The following is a 13379-nucleotide window of genomic DNA, read 5'->3' on the forward strand; positions in this document are numbered from 1 at the left end:
TCCTGTCTGACCTGCAGGTGAGAAACAGGTGTGAGGTGTCAGCTGTCAGGTAGGTGATGAGTGAAGAACAGAACAGAATCCGTTTCCTCTTCTAGTTCAGGACAACAGATTAATACAAACTATTCACAATATGTATAAAGAGAGAAAATACTGGTGGATTTTTCTTAATTTAACAAAGGAAACGGATGATCTGACTAAATATGACTAAAACTGATCCAGCTGTTCTTTATAATTTGCAGACTGAGAGTTCGTTAAAACATGTCTGAGACTTTTGGAAGGTCAAATCCTCGACTCTCTGAACCTGTGTTTGTTTATTATGAGGCTGAAACATCGGAACCTGTGATTCAGATTCAAGCTCTGTGGGAGTTTCCCCCCCAAGAGGGACATGGACCCTCTGATGATCCTCTACCTAATCACATGAGCCAAGGTGTGAAAACAGGTGTGGGTCACAATCAGCCAGGGTTTCTGGTGAGCTCATTGTGAAACCTGGCCCACCCTATCATGTGATTTCCTGAGGTCAGGTGGCCCAGGTTGTGAGTGGGTGTTAAGGCGTCTGGGAAGTGTTACGGAATAAACATATATTCTTAGTGCTTATTTTATGTATTTTAATAATAAAAGCCTCTATAAAGCAAGGCCAGATGTGAGCGAGAACTAGGTCAGAGCGTGACAGGCCTTAGCAACAGAGGTTTAAGTTAGTGGAAGTTTAAAAATACAGGAAGTGCAGAGCTGCAGAGGCAATATAATAAGAACAGGAAACCAGACAGAAAAAGTGGAACTAAGTAACACACACACACTAGTCAGCCCAGAAGGAGTTGTTTTTATCGAAACTACATACATGTTTTGGCTTGTAAAGCTTCAGATTTGCGGAGGCTTTAGCCCTGAGCATATCTCCATTTCCAGAAATGAATAAAAGAATGATTTAAGAGTTTTGACCAACTGAGTCGTGTTGTCTCTGTTCAGTAAAGGGAATAAAAGGATCGGGTGCAATAGAAGGGATCTAAAAACTGGATTATAGATGGCAGAGAGTTGGTGTCGTAAACCACCGCCTCTGTTCAAAGATGGTCGCTCACAGTGGACATAGATGCTTCTTTCACTCCTCTTTCAAACCATCTGTCCTCTCTGTCCAAAATGTGAACATTGGCATCCTCGAAAGAGTGACCTTTGACCTTTAGATGCAGATGGACTGCTGAGTCTTGTCCTGTGGAGGTGGCTCTTCTATGTCCATCAGAATGGTGGGATCAATAGGATCAACAGGTGCTCCATGACCCTCCTGGGGGACACTCCCATAGGGCTTAAAAATCTGGGAGATCCACCCGTTGCTCTTAGAACTGAAGAAGCTTCTCGGATTAAACGTTTTAAACAAACTTGAAGAAGTCCAGCTCCTTACAATAGTTTTTTACAGTTGTTACACAGACAAACTGTGTATTATGGCTGTTATGTATTTGCTCTGGCAGGTACGTTTAAAGCACAAAGATTAATGTGTTAATTTATCAGCAGTTTATCACAGCTGGTCACAGAGATACTGATGATTTACTTTTCAAAAGTCTCAAGCCAAACATGACCCCTGACCCCACATGGTTGTTAAAGATGTGGTGGGAGCTAAAGAAATATTGGAAATTATATCCATGAATTGTCACATCAGCCAGTGTGTGCTCCAGCCGTGCTGGAATAGTGCAAACGTGCTTTTGTTTTGTTCTGGTTGTTTCAAAGCAGGACGGCGACTGTTCTTTGGGTGAGATCACGTGTTTCCTGTGTAATCTAAGTTTCATGTTTACAGACGAGTTAGAGAGCAAGAGAAGAAGAGACGGATTCATAAATGTCTTTGTTTCTGCTCTAACCAAACAATGCTGCTCTACAACTCTAGACTACCAGCCACAAAGACAACAGCTGGAGAAACATCTGTCTACCTCTGACATCCACCAGCTCATCCATACAACAAACACACATCAACAACCAGGAAGCAGCTTCACCTCTGGGGCGATCGTGGCTCAACAGTTGGGAGTTCGCCTTGTAATCGGAAGGTTGCCGGTTCGAGCCCCGGCTCCGACAGTCTCGGTCGTTGTGTCCTTGGGCAAGACACTTCACCCGTTGCCTATTGGTGGTGGTCAGAGGGCCCGGTGGCGCCAGTGTCTGGCAGCCTCGCCTCTGTCAGTGCGCCCCAGGGTGGCTGTGGCTACAATGTAGCTGCCATCACCAGTGTGTGAATGGGTGGATGACTGGATGTGAAAAGCGTTTTGGGGTCCTTAGAGACTAGAAAAGCGCTATATAAATACAGACCATTTACCTCTGATCACACACTCAACTCTACTCACTCACCTGGAGGAACACTCAAGTAGACGATACTGATGATCTTCAATGAGCTGGTTCTTTCATTGAGGACACGACACATGTATGTTCCAGTGTCATTGATCCTCACATCCTTCAGATTCAAAGACACGTCTCCATACTTCATCTGTCTTTCCTGCAGATCCACCCGGTTCTTAAAAGATGGATGCTGGTCATCTGTAACAAAGTGACCATCCTGGTACAAAAGCACAAATCCTGGCTTGTCAGTTCTGCTCCATACTACACTTCTGATCTTCTTGGTTGGAGTTCGACATGTCAGAGTGACGTTCTGTCCAGACTTAGCTGTGATGATCTTTGGGTCTGAAAGAGGAAACAACACAGAGCAGAGAGGTTAAAGGTCAAAGTACAATTATGATAGAATGATTGACTTTAAATATTTTGTTTATTTCCTTTGACATTTGAGTTTTTAGTCATGTTGGATTTAATGAACCTCTGAACATCCACCAGGTCACCAGTGACTAGGGATGGGTACCGGTATAAAGGCTAAAATGACCAAAAAAGGTGGAAAACAGTTAAACATGAGAGGTTTTTGGACCAATTTTGTGTTCTCCTTTTTTTAAGCACCGTTTAAGCACCGGCACCGTTTCAAAAGTACCAGTTTGGTCCTGGTATCAGATAAAACCTAAACGATACCCATCCCTACCAGTGACCCACTGAGGGGGAATTTTAGCCTCGTGCTAAACATGCAAAGTGTCAGAAACTACAAGATGTTAGCTTCCACAGAACAACAACATGTGCTGATAATAAGTAAGAACAAGTCAACTCTAGACTACCAGCCACAAAGACAACAGCTGGAGAAACATCTGTCTACCTCTGACATCCACCAGCTCATCCATACAACAAACAAACATCAGCAACCAGGAAGCAGCTTCACCTCTGATCACACACACACTCAACTCTACTCACTCACCTGGAGGAACAACAGCCAGGTAGATGATGCTGGGAATCTTCAATGAGTCTGTTTCATTCATGAACACACAACACTCGTATGTTCCAGTGTCATTAATCGTCACGTTCTTCAGAATCAAAGACACGTCTCCACCCTTCATCTGTCTGTCCTGCAGATCCACACGGTTCTTAAAAGATGGATGCTGGTGTGTTGAATCAGAGGAACCATGCTGGTACAAAAGCACATATTCTGGCTTCAGGTCAGATCTTGTCCAGTTTAAAACTGTAACTGTGTTGTTTGGAGCTCGACATGTCAGAGTGGCGTTCTGTCCAGACTCAGCTGTGATGATCTTTGGGTCTGAAAGAGGAAACAACACAGAGCAGAGAGGTTAAAGGTCAAAGTACAATTATGATCAGAATGATTGACTTTAAATATTTTGTTTATTTCCTTTGACATTTGTGTTTTTAGTCCTGTTGGATTTAATGAACCTCTGAACATCCAGCAGGTCACCAGTGACCCACTGAGGGGGAATTTTAGCCTCATGCTAAACATGCAAAGTGTCAGAAACTACAAGATGTTAGCTTCCACAGAACAACAACATGTGCTGATAATAAGTAAGAACAAGTCAACTCTAGACTACCAGCCACAAAGACAACAGCTGGAGAAACATCTGTCTACCTCTGACATCCACCAGCTCATCCATACAACAAACAAACATCAACAACCAGGAAGCAGCTTCACCTCTGATACACACACACTCAGCTCTACTCACTCACCTGGAGGAACAACCAGGTATACGAAGCTGATGTTCATCCATGACCTTGTTTCATTCATGAACACATGACACTCGTATGTTCCAGTGTCATTAATCGTCACGTTCTTCAGAATCAAAGACACGTCTCCACCCTTCATCTGTCTGTCCTGCAGATCCACCCGGTTCTTAAAAGATGGATGCTGGTGTGTTGAATCAGAGGAACCATGCTGGTACAAAAGCACATATTCTGGCTTCAGGTCAGATCTTGTCCAGTTTAAAACTGTAACTGTGTTGTTTGGAGCTCGACATGTCAGAGTGACGTTCTGTCCAGACTCAGCTGTGATGATCTTTGGGTCTGAAAGAGGAAACAACACAGAGCAGAGAGGTTAAAGGTCAAAGTACAATTATGATCAGAATGATTGACTTTAAATATTTTGTTTATTTCCTTTGACATTTGAGTTTTTAGTCATGTTGGATTTAATGAACCTCTGAACATCCAGGAGGTCACCAGTGACCCACTGAGGGGGAATTTTAGCCTCATGCTAAACATGCAAAGTGTCAGAAACTACAGGGTGGCCTTTTGTTGTGGGCAGTCTGAGGTACACCTGTGCACTACTCATGATGTCAGATCAGCATCCTGATGTGGCACACCTGTGAGGTGGGATGGATTATCTCAATATAGCAGATGTGCCCACTACCACACATTTGGACTGATTTGTGACCACTGTTTGGGAGGGATGGTTATATTGTGTATCTGGAATGAATTTTAGGTCTCTACGTCCATCCCATGGGGAATGGGAGCAGTAACAAAGGTGTTGCGTTTATATTTTTGTTGAGTGTATATAGACATAGTATATTGTTACACACTTGTAAATGTCTCATTGGAGACTGGCACACACATTATTTTGCAACAACTAAATAATATAAAATATTTGAACCATCAGAACATTTTAACCAAATACAATATTGTAAATAAAAGATTACAGGGGCAGGGTGCCTTGTTTTTGTCGATAAAGCTTTTCATGTCCTTAAAAGTGCTATTTTTTCTCCTGCTTAAAAATTTGGTTAGTGACAGTCCCTGGATAAGCAGAGGAAGATGGATGGACTAAATTTGCTTAGTCCATCCATCTTCTATAGAGCTGAGGTGTCAGATTCTGTGTAAAATTATTCCACAATCCTGTGAGGAATCAGGATGATTTTGTGTTTTACGCTTTGGAGGGACAAAATAACGTCAGGTCTGCTGGATTAAAAATTATTTTGTGAGATCATGCTTATGTGAAACTAGTGGAGACGTTTCTACATAATACACACAGTTTGGACACAGCTTTTCATTTTTACTTCTTTTTACTTTATTTTTACTTCTTTATTTTGTAGATTGTTACTGAAGGCACCAAAACTCTAAATGAACACATGTGTAATTTTGTAGTAAAGAAAAAAGAATGAAATAACTATAAATAAATATGTTTGTTATGTTTATGTTATATTTTTTTAAATAGTCAACCTTTGCTTTGATCACTGCTTTGCACACTCTTGGCACTCTGTTGAGGAACTTCATGAGGTATTCAGCTGTGTTAAGGAAGAAACGCTTTTATAAGGTTTATGTTCAGCAGTCATTGATCAATGATTCCTCTTCCTGATTTGTTTGCTTGGTTTACATACCAAGCAAACATACTTTATATACATTAAAGTATATGTTCATATTTTACTCTTAATAGGAAAAGAACAAAATGTACTACTCGCTCTGTCTCTAGAAACAGGAAGTTCACCCTGTGACATTTACACACACACACACACACACACACACACACACACACACACACACACACACACACACGTATGCAAAATTAAAGGAAACTGCTATGCTTGTTTCACCCTGCTTACTATAAATAAAGACGAACTACTGCAGCTCGGTGTGAGTGAGTCTCTCTCTGAGCTCTCACCCGTGCAGCACGTTAACAGTCTCCAAGTGTCTCAGTGTTGTTTATTCACCTAACTGTTTGATAACTGTAAATCTCTAACAACCTGAAATATTATTGTTATTATTATCTTAAAGTAATATTATTATTGCTTCTAGGCTGGACTAATGTAGTTCATTATTATCAGGATGTCCTAAAAACTAACTCCAAAGGCTGAGTGAGTTCTGAACAACCAAAAAGCTCAATCAGACCAATGTTTTGCCACTAAGCAACATCCTCCAGCAGAACTCTATGTATCAGGTTGGTCCTGATGCACAAACATGTTTTAGATGGACTCAGCGGTTTAACATTAAGCTGTTATTATGAAAGAAAAAAAGTTTTGCTCTGACAGCTTTTCTGAGAGATCTAATAAGATCCCAAACACATTGACCTCTTTGTAGAACATTATTAAATAAGCATATTATTTAACCTTTTAAACATTTTAAACACTGGGTTGTGAATAGAAGATGGAAAAACAAAACAACTAAAACAAAGAGAAAAAAACTACGCAGCACACAAACTCTGGAAAGGGGACCTTTATGTCACCGAGCACATTATTATGTATGCATTAATAAATAACAACTTAATAAAGATATTACACTCTTAATTTGTCGTTCTGTCACGGCTGGGGCGGCAGTCGTGTGGAGGGTGAGAAAGGAGGATCCAATAGCAGACAATGGCGGAGGTGCAAGTGGGTTTTATTTACAGTGCACAAAACCAAGGTGTGGGCAGAACCGAACATAAACCTAAACTGGGAAACCTAATGCAAAAATGGAGGACATGAAGCGAGGAGCAGAGAGACACGAAGAAACATGGAACAGTGCAGACTACACGGGAGGTTCACAGAGAAATACAGACGACGCCACAAGAAGCAGACACCAACTATAAATACACACACCAGGTAATCAGGAAATGGCACACAGGAGGGGACACAGCTGGAACTAATGGGCATAACGAGACAGGGGAGAGGTAAAACTGAACACACTGACATGTGATATGAACTTTCAGAATAAAACAGGAAACAGACACAGAACCAGACAGGACACTGAACTTGACAGGCAGACTCATGAGCAGACACAATAACACCATGGACAGACAGACAGAGAAGTGGGAGCAGGCAGGCAGAGAACAGAAACCTAACAAATGGCAAAATCACAACAGAATACACACTCGGAATGAACAAAAGCATAAGGAAACACAAAACACTGAGTCCTCAGACTCAGGACCATGACAACTCTAAAGCAATAGGTAACCCAAGTTGTTTCAGTACCTTGCCATTCCGGGTTTCTAAACAGTTCCAATATCTTGGAATAAATGTCACTCAGGATTATTGTGGTTTATTTAAACACAATCTCTCTAAACTATATGATGAAACCAAAAATAACATAGACAAATGGATTAATCTACCAATTTCACCAGCAGGGAGGATAAACATTGTTAGAATGAATATTCTTCCCAAATTCTTATTTTTATTTCAGTGTATCCCTATTGTGATTAATAAAGCCTTTTTTAATAAATTAGACTCCTTAATATCCTATTTCATATGGAACAGAAAGAATCCAAGAATCAAGAAAAGCTACCTGCAGAGACTGACATGTCAGGGAGGGATGGGGTTACCATGCTTCCGTCTGTATTATTGGTCATGTAATGTTCGTTCCATGTCGTTTTGGTTGCGGACTAAGGGGGCCGACTGGACAACGATGGAGAATGAAAGCTGCTACCCCTCCTCATTAGAAGCTATGATCTATTCAGCTCTCCCTATCCCTAAACATGACTTTAAAAATCCTGTAGTCTCTCATACAATTAAAATCTGGACACAGATAAGGAAACATTTCGGGTGGAAGGAAGCTTCCATACTAACTCCACTCATGAATAACGCATCATTCGCACCATCACTCTCAAACATTTAATTCTCCAATGGAACCACAAGGGGCTGCACTCAATAAAGGATTTATTCATCAACAAGGTTTTTCCCACATTCCGGCAACTGCAAGAAAATTTGACTTGCACAGTAATGACTTTTTCAAATACTTACAGATCAGAAGCTTTGTAGGGAAGCTTTTTCCATCTTTTCCAGGTCGGCCCCCAGACTCTGCCTTAGATAACTTATTTCAGTTTGATCCACTCAAGAAAGGACTAATAACAAAAATTCACAACGCTTTGTCACAACTGGATGGAACTGTCACACTTGACTATCTGAAAGAGGCCTGGCAGCGTGACCTTGGTACGAGAATTACAGACAATCAATGGAAAAAAGCCCAGGAAAATGTACACTCTTCCTCTGTTTGCATTCGTCATGGACTCTTACAGTTTAAAGTGCTACATAGACTCCATTTATCAAAGTTGAAACTGTCAAAAATGTTCCCCAACGTAAACTCGTCCTGCGAAAGATGTAAACAGCAACCTGCTTCACTGGCGCATATGTTTTGGACTTGTCCCTGTATAACAACATATTGGAATAATGTCTTTCATATCTTGTCTAAAATTCTAAAAAAAACACTTAAGCCAGACCCAATCTGTGCTTTATTTGGAGTGAAGCCGGTTGTTGTAGACCTATCAGCCACCCAAAATAATGTGATACGTTTTGTGACGCTGCTGGCACGCCGTTTGATTCTATTAAACTGGAAACAAAAGGTGCTTCCTACCACATCAGCGTTAATACAAGATGTATTGAGACACTTGCAGCTGGAAAGAATTAAACTCCTACTAAAGGGGAGGTTGGAGGAATTCCATTCAACCTGGCAACCTTTTATAGATTTCTTCAATACTGTACAGATATAAATGGTCACTGAGCCTTATTGGTAGTTCGATAAATAGCATCCTCTGTCCAACGTTGTTTGTTGTTGCCTTTTTTGTTGTTGGTGTTGTTGTTTTGTTTTTACTTTGTTTTTTCCTATTGTATATATGCAATCATTTATATTTGAATCTTAGTAGCCTTTATGATAAAGAACACTGGAAAACCAAATAAAGAGATTTGAGAAAAAATAAATAAATAAATAAATAAATATTGAAATATCTTTTGAATTAGTTAAATGTCAGAATAAAGAGAGACAGAGCTATTTTTATCACTTTCATCATATTTAGGAGTACATATACACTAAGTTTATTGTTAATTAATAAGAAAACTCCAGACGATTCCATTCTGAGCTGAAGAAGCTTCTGATAGTTTAGTAGAGTCCATGTGAGTAAATCGGTGGCACAGCTGTGGATGCATATAAGGCAAAACACAGAGCCTGTTTCTGTGACATGGGAACATCAAGAGATGTCAACCAAAACACCAGGAAAAGAACTGTGGAGCTCCATAAGTGTGGCTCAAGTTTGAATACAATTTGGTGCCATTTACAATTAAGAAATACAGACGATTTCTCTCTTTACTCTTAAAGTTAACAAATATTGTTATTGATAAATAATATATTTATCAATCTAAAAAAATAAACATTTAGTCTGATTTGATGTTACAATTAAAAAGTGTTTGTTTTTATCTGAAGAGTTTGTAAATATCTGGTTTCAACTGTATATTTGATGATTGTCAGCACAAAGAGGGAGAGAGAGGAACAGAACAGAGATGAACAAGAGCAGGTGAGACACACATGTTAGTCAAATGGTTGTTTACCAAAAGTATCACTGTATCACAGGTACTCATGTTTCTTTTTAGGTTTGCTTTTTTTCAAATTCTGTATTTATTAAGTTATGCAGGCTTGTTTGCACAACAAGGCTAAATAATTATATAAAATTTTCCATCCATCCATCTTCATCCGCTTTGTCCGGGGCCGGGTCGCGGGGGCAGCAGCCTAAGCAAAGAGGCCCAGACCTCCCTCTCCCCAGCCACCTCCTCCAGCTTATCTGGGGGAACACCAAGGCGTTCCCAGGCCAGCTGAGAGAGATATAATCTCTCCAGCGTGTCCTGGGTCTGCCCCGGGGCCTCCTCCCGGTGGGACATGCCTGGAACACCTCACCCAGGAGGCGCCCAGGGGGCATCCTTGTCAGATGCCCGAACCACCTCAGCTGGCTCCTTTCGATGTGGAGCAGCAGCTGCTCTACTCTGAGCCCCTCCCGGATGGCCGAACTTCTCACCCTATCTCTAAGGGAGAGGCCAGCCACCCTTCGGAGGAAGCTCATTTCTGCCGCTTGTATCCGCGATCTCATTCTTTCGGTCACTACCCACAGCTCGTGGCCATAGGTGAGGGTAGGGACGTAGATCGACCGGTAAATTGAGAGCTTCGCTTTTACACTCAGCTCCCTCTTCACCACGACGGACCGGTGCAGCGTCCGCATTACTGCAGCTGCAGCCCCAATCCGTCTGTCGATCTCCGGCTCCCTTCTCCCATCACTCGCGAACAAGACCCCGAGATACTTGAACTCCTCCACTTGGGGCAGGAACTCATCCCCGACCCGGAGTGGGCACTCCACCCTTTTCCAGCTGAGAACCATGGCCTCAGGTTTGGAAGTGCTGATCCTCATTCCCGCTGCTTCACACTCGGCTGCGAACCGTTCCAGTGCGAGCTGGAGGCCCTCACCCGATGAAGCCAACAGAACCACATCATCCGCAAAAATCAGAGATGAGATTCTGAGGCCACCAAAGCGAAAGCCCTCCGCCACTTGGCTGCGCCTAGAAATCCTGTCCATAAAAATTATGAACAGAACCGGAGACAAAGGGCAGCTAGTCGAACCTCGGATATAAAATTTTCTGAATCTAAATATTGTACTTTGGTAGAATTAAAAAATAAGTGTAGTGCAGGTCTATGATGATTTTTAGTGCTACTATCATCTAGTTCTGATTGTGGTTCTGTCTTGGTTAAGTCCTCAGTAGTCCTGGTTTTGAACTGTTGTAGTCCTGTTTTAATTCTGGATCAGTTCTGGGTCTGGTTGAATTGAGGTTTAGTCCTCGTGTCTTGATACAGCCCCGACCTTGTTCTGCCTTGCTGCTTAATTAAAAAACTAGTTTAAGGTGTCCTGCACATGTGATATATATTTTTCCCTATATAAAGTCATTCTTTTTTGAACAAAACTCAAAACAGAGCCAATTAATCATTCAGTCATTTCTACCCCCCCCCCCCCGCCCCCCCCAAAAAAACAAACAAAAAACAAACAAAAAAAACAAAACCCACATGCATACTACCCTTTAGGGCTAAGCCCCGGGTGTTTCAAATGTCTGGCTCCGCCTCTGGTCTATGCCAAACCAGAATTTTAAACTGCTTTTCCAATTCGCCTCTCAAAATTTCTGATTCACAGTTAAGAGTGTGGCATGTGCATATGACATGTTTTCACCATTTGTAAGCCAGAAGAGTGACTGCTCTTGAAGCCTGGTTGTTGCACAATACTGGTACTCTTACTGCCACTACTTCTTGTACTACTAGTACAGCTACTGCTACTGCACAAGCACCTCAGAGGGACATATGGCAACAAGGCTTGGAGGTCAGACACGTAGGGCCTGCAGGGTGGGGATCCAGGTGCCACATGGTGTTGCAGCTGATAAAGCCATAAACTATGCTCATTTTGTTGAAGTGATCACCAGTTTGCTGGGTTTTTTAGAGACACAGAGTGAGAGCGATCATGTTCTACATTACTGTTTTTAATGGATTTTCAGAGCTGTTGATTTATGAAGCAGTCTTCATGGAAACATGTCAAGTCTGTTTTTGGGATTGAGTGTTAAATTGTCAGTTTTAATAAAACCTGCATTTTCCTGCAATGATACTGGAGAGCAAAGAAAAGTTAGACGATGTTTATCCAGCTCTTCCAAAATGTACCTCACAAACATCTGCTGGATCCTGAATTCAACATTCTAGGGCCTATGAACAGGTTAACACTGAATGTTCTACGAACACTGGCCCAAAGGTAAAAGGTGAGAATTCCTCCGATAAAATCGTTTGTTTTTTTTTCTTTTTAAATTGTTAGAGCCTTCAGGCACTATGGCAACAGGAATGCAAATATTAAAATGTGACGAAGAAAAGCTTGAAAATAACATTTTCACCCACAAGCACAAAACCAAGAGCCCTAACATGTGATTAGTTTTGACTTGCTGCTATAACTAAAACATGGTGCAGCTGTTGTGTTGTTTAAGAATGGAGAACGCATTTTTCAGCGTGGGAGCGTCAGGCCTCACATTTCGGAACAGCTTCTAATGGAGCCTCACTGCGTCTAGAGACTGGAGATCAGGTGTTTTTATGTCTCTGGGTTAATTTCAAATATATGACCATCATTTTCACCATTCCACCTTCAGTGGTCATCTTCTTTTCACCATGTAAAAAGGGAAACGCTTGTCTCTGTCCACAGTCAAAGATAAAGAGCAGCTGTACCTGGGCCTCCTTGTTCTGATGGTTGTTTGTCCATAACGGACGTCTTCAGTTCTCACTGCTGAGTAGATCACAGCTGAATCAGTCTCTGTACAATAAACACATTAAAATTACTGCAACAGTGCTGTGATATTATTACACTACAGCGATGGAGACATTTCATTCTGTTCTTTTAAGCTTATTAAAAGCATTAAATGGTGTCTTTATATAAACTGCAGCAACTTTTCACAGTTTTTATTTTTTAATCTTAACACCTCTGCAAAACAGTGAGAACAAAGAAATCAGGATGTTTCTGAGAAAAAGAAGAAGGGCGGCCACAGAGCTGCAGACTGATGCACTTTTACCACAGAGCATGAAGGAAACATGCATGACCAGTGTTATCAGCATAACCCAAACACACTGCAGCAAGAAGCTCCATCAGTGTCACACTAACTCGAGTCAAAAAGAAGCAGCACAAGTTTAAAAGAATAAAAAGTCACTGATGGATATAAAGGACATTTTATCTGTTCAGTCTCTTCATATGTCTCATGTTCACATGTTCCATATCTTAACTGTGTGTAGCAACAACAGATAACACACATGTGTGGGCCTCATCTGAGCTCTGACACATGTAGCTCAGTGACAGCACTGTCTCTCTCTGCCTCTCTGTCTACATGGCTGTGAACAAAAATATAAACACTGAGGCTTCAAAATGCAGCATCTACAACACTGTCACTCTGCCTCCACCATGGAGACAGTCTCCATGGTGATGAGTTCAACTGGCAGCTGAAACTGTTGTGAACTTCTCCATGAGTCATATTTCCTGTTTCAGAGCTGCTGATTGGCTCTTTGGGCCCTTTACCTTCAGGAGGTCATGGACGAAGCACTGAAGTCGTTTATCACGTAAAAAATATTTTTAGTTTATAATAATTTGATAAATAATAAAATATTAATAAAAACTGGAGGTTTTTTTAGAACTTAGATTTTAAGCTATTTATGCCTTTTTTGCTGCTCTTTTTTAAACTTATTCCCTTTAAACTGTATTTATTCTTTTTAAAATATATTGGTTATTGCACTGTAGAGGCTGCTGAGGAACAGTATTTCGTTTCAGGCTGTGTAACACGAAATGACAATAACCAATAAAGTCTTGAGAGCTGCCATCA

General features: G+C 41.2%; 2 protein-coding genes across 1 annotated transcript in view; one reads left to right on the forward strand and one right to left on the reverse strand.

Moving 5' to 3' along the window:
- Window positions 1-13379, forward strand: part of LOC309693309 (hemicentin-2-like) — a 1543010-nt gene that overhangs the window by 949443 nt on the left and 580188 nt on the right.
- The window catches only part of LOC309703187 (T-cell surface glycoprotein CD4-like), a gene marked incomplete at its 3' end in the record, with an annotated part of 159227 nt that overhangs the window by 7770 nt on the left and 138078 nt on the right, over window positions 1-13379 (reverse strand). Inside the window, exon 3 of the mRNA XM_082527900.1 lies at window positions 2317-2646. Within this exon, the coding sequence (XP_082384026.1) occupies window positions 2317-2646 (330 nt within the window). The remainder of the gene's footprint in view (window positions 1-2316; window positions 2647-13379) is intronic.

This window comes from Aulonocara stuartgranti (assembly GCF_965226115.1).
Source record: "Aulonocara stuartgranti genome assembly, chromosome: 3".
NCBI classification, from domain to species: domain Eukaryota; kingdom Metazoa; phylum Chordata; class Actinopteri; order Cichliformes; family Cichlidae; genus Aulonocara; species Aulonocara stuartgranti.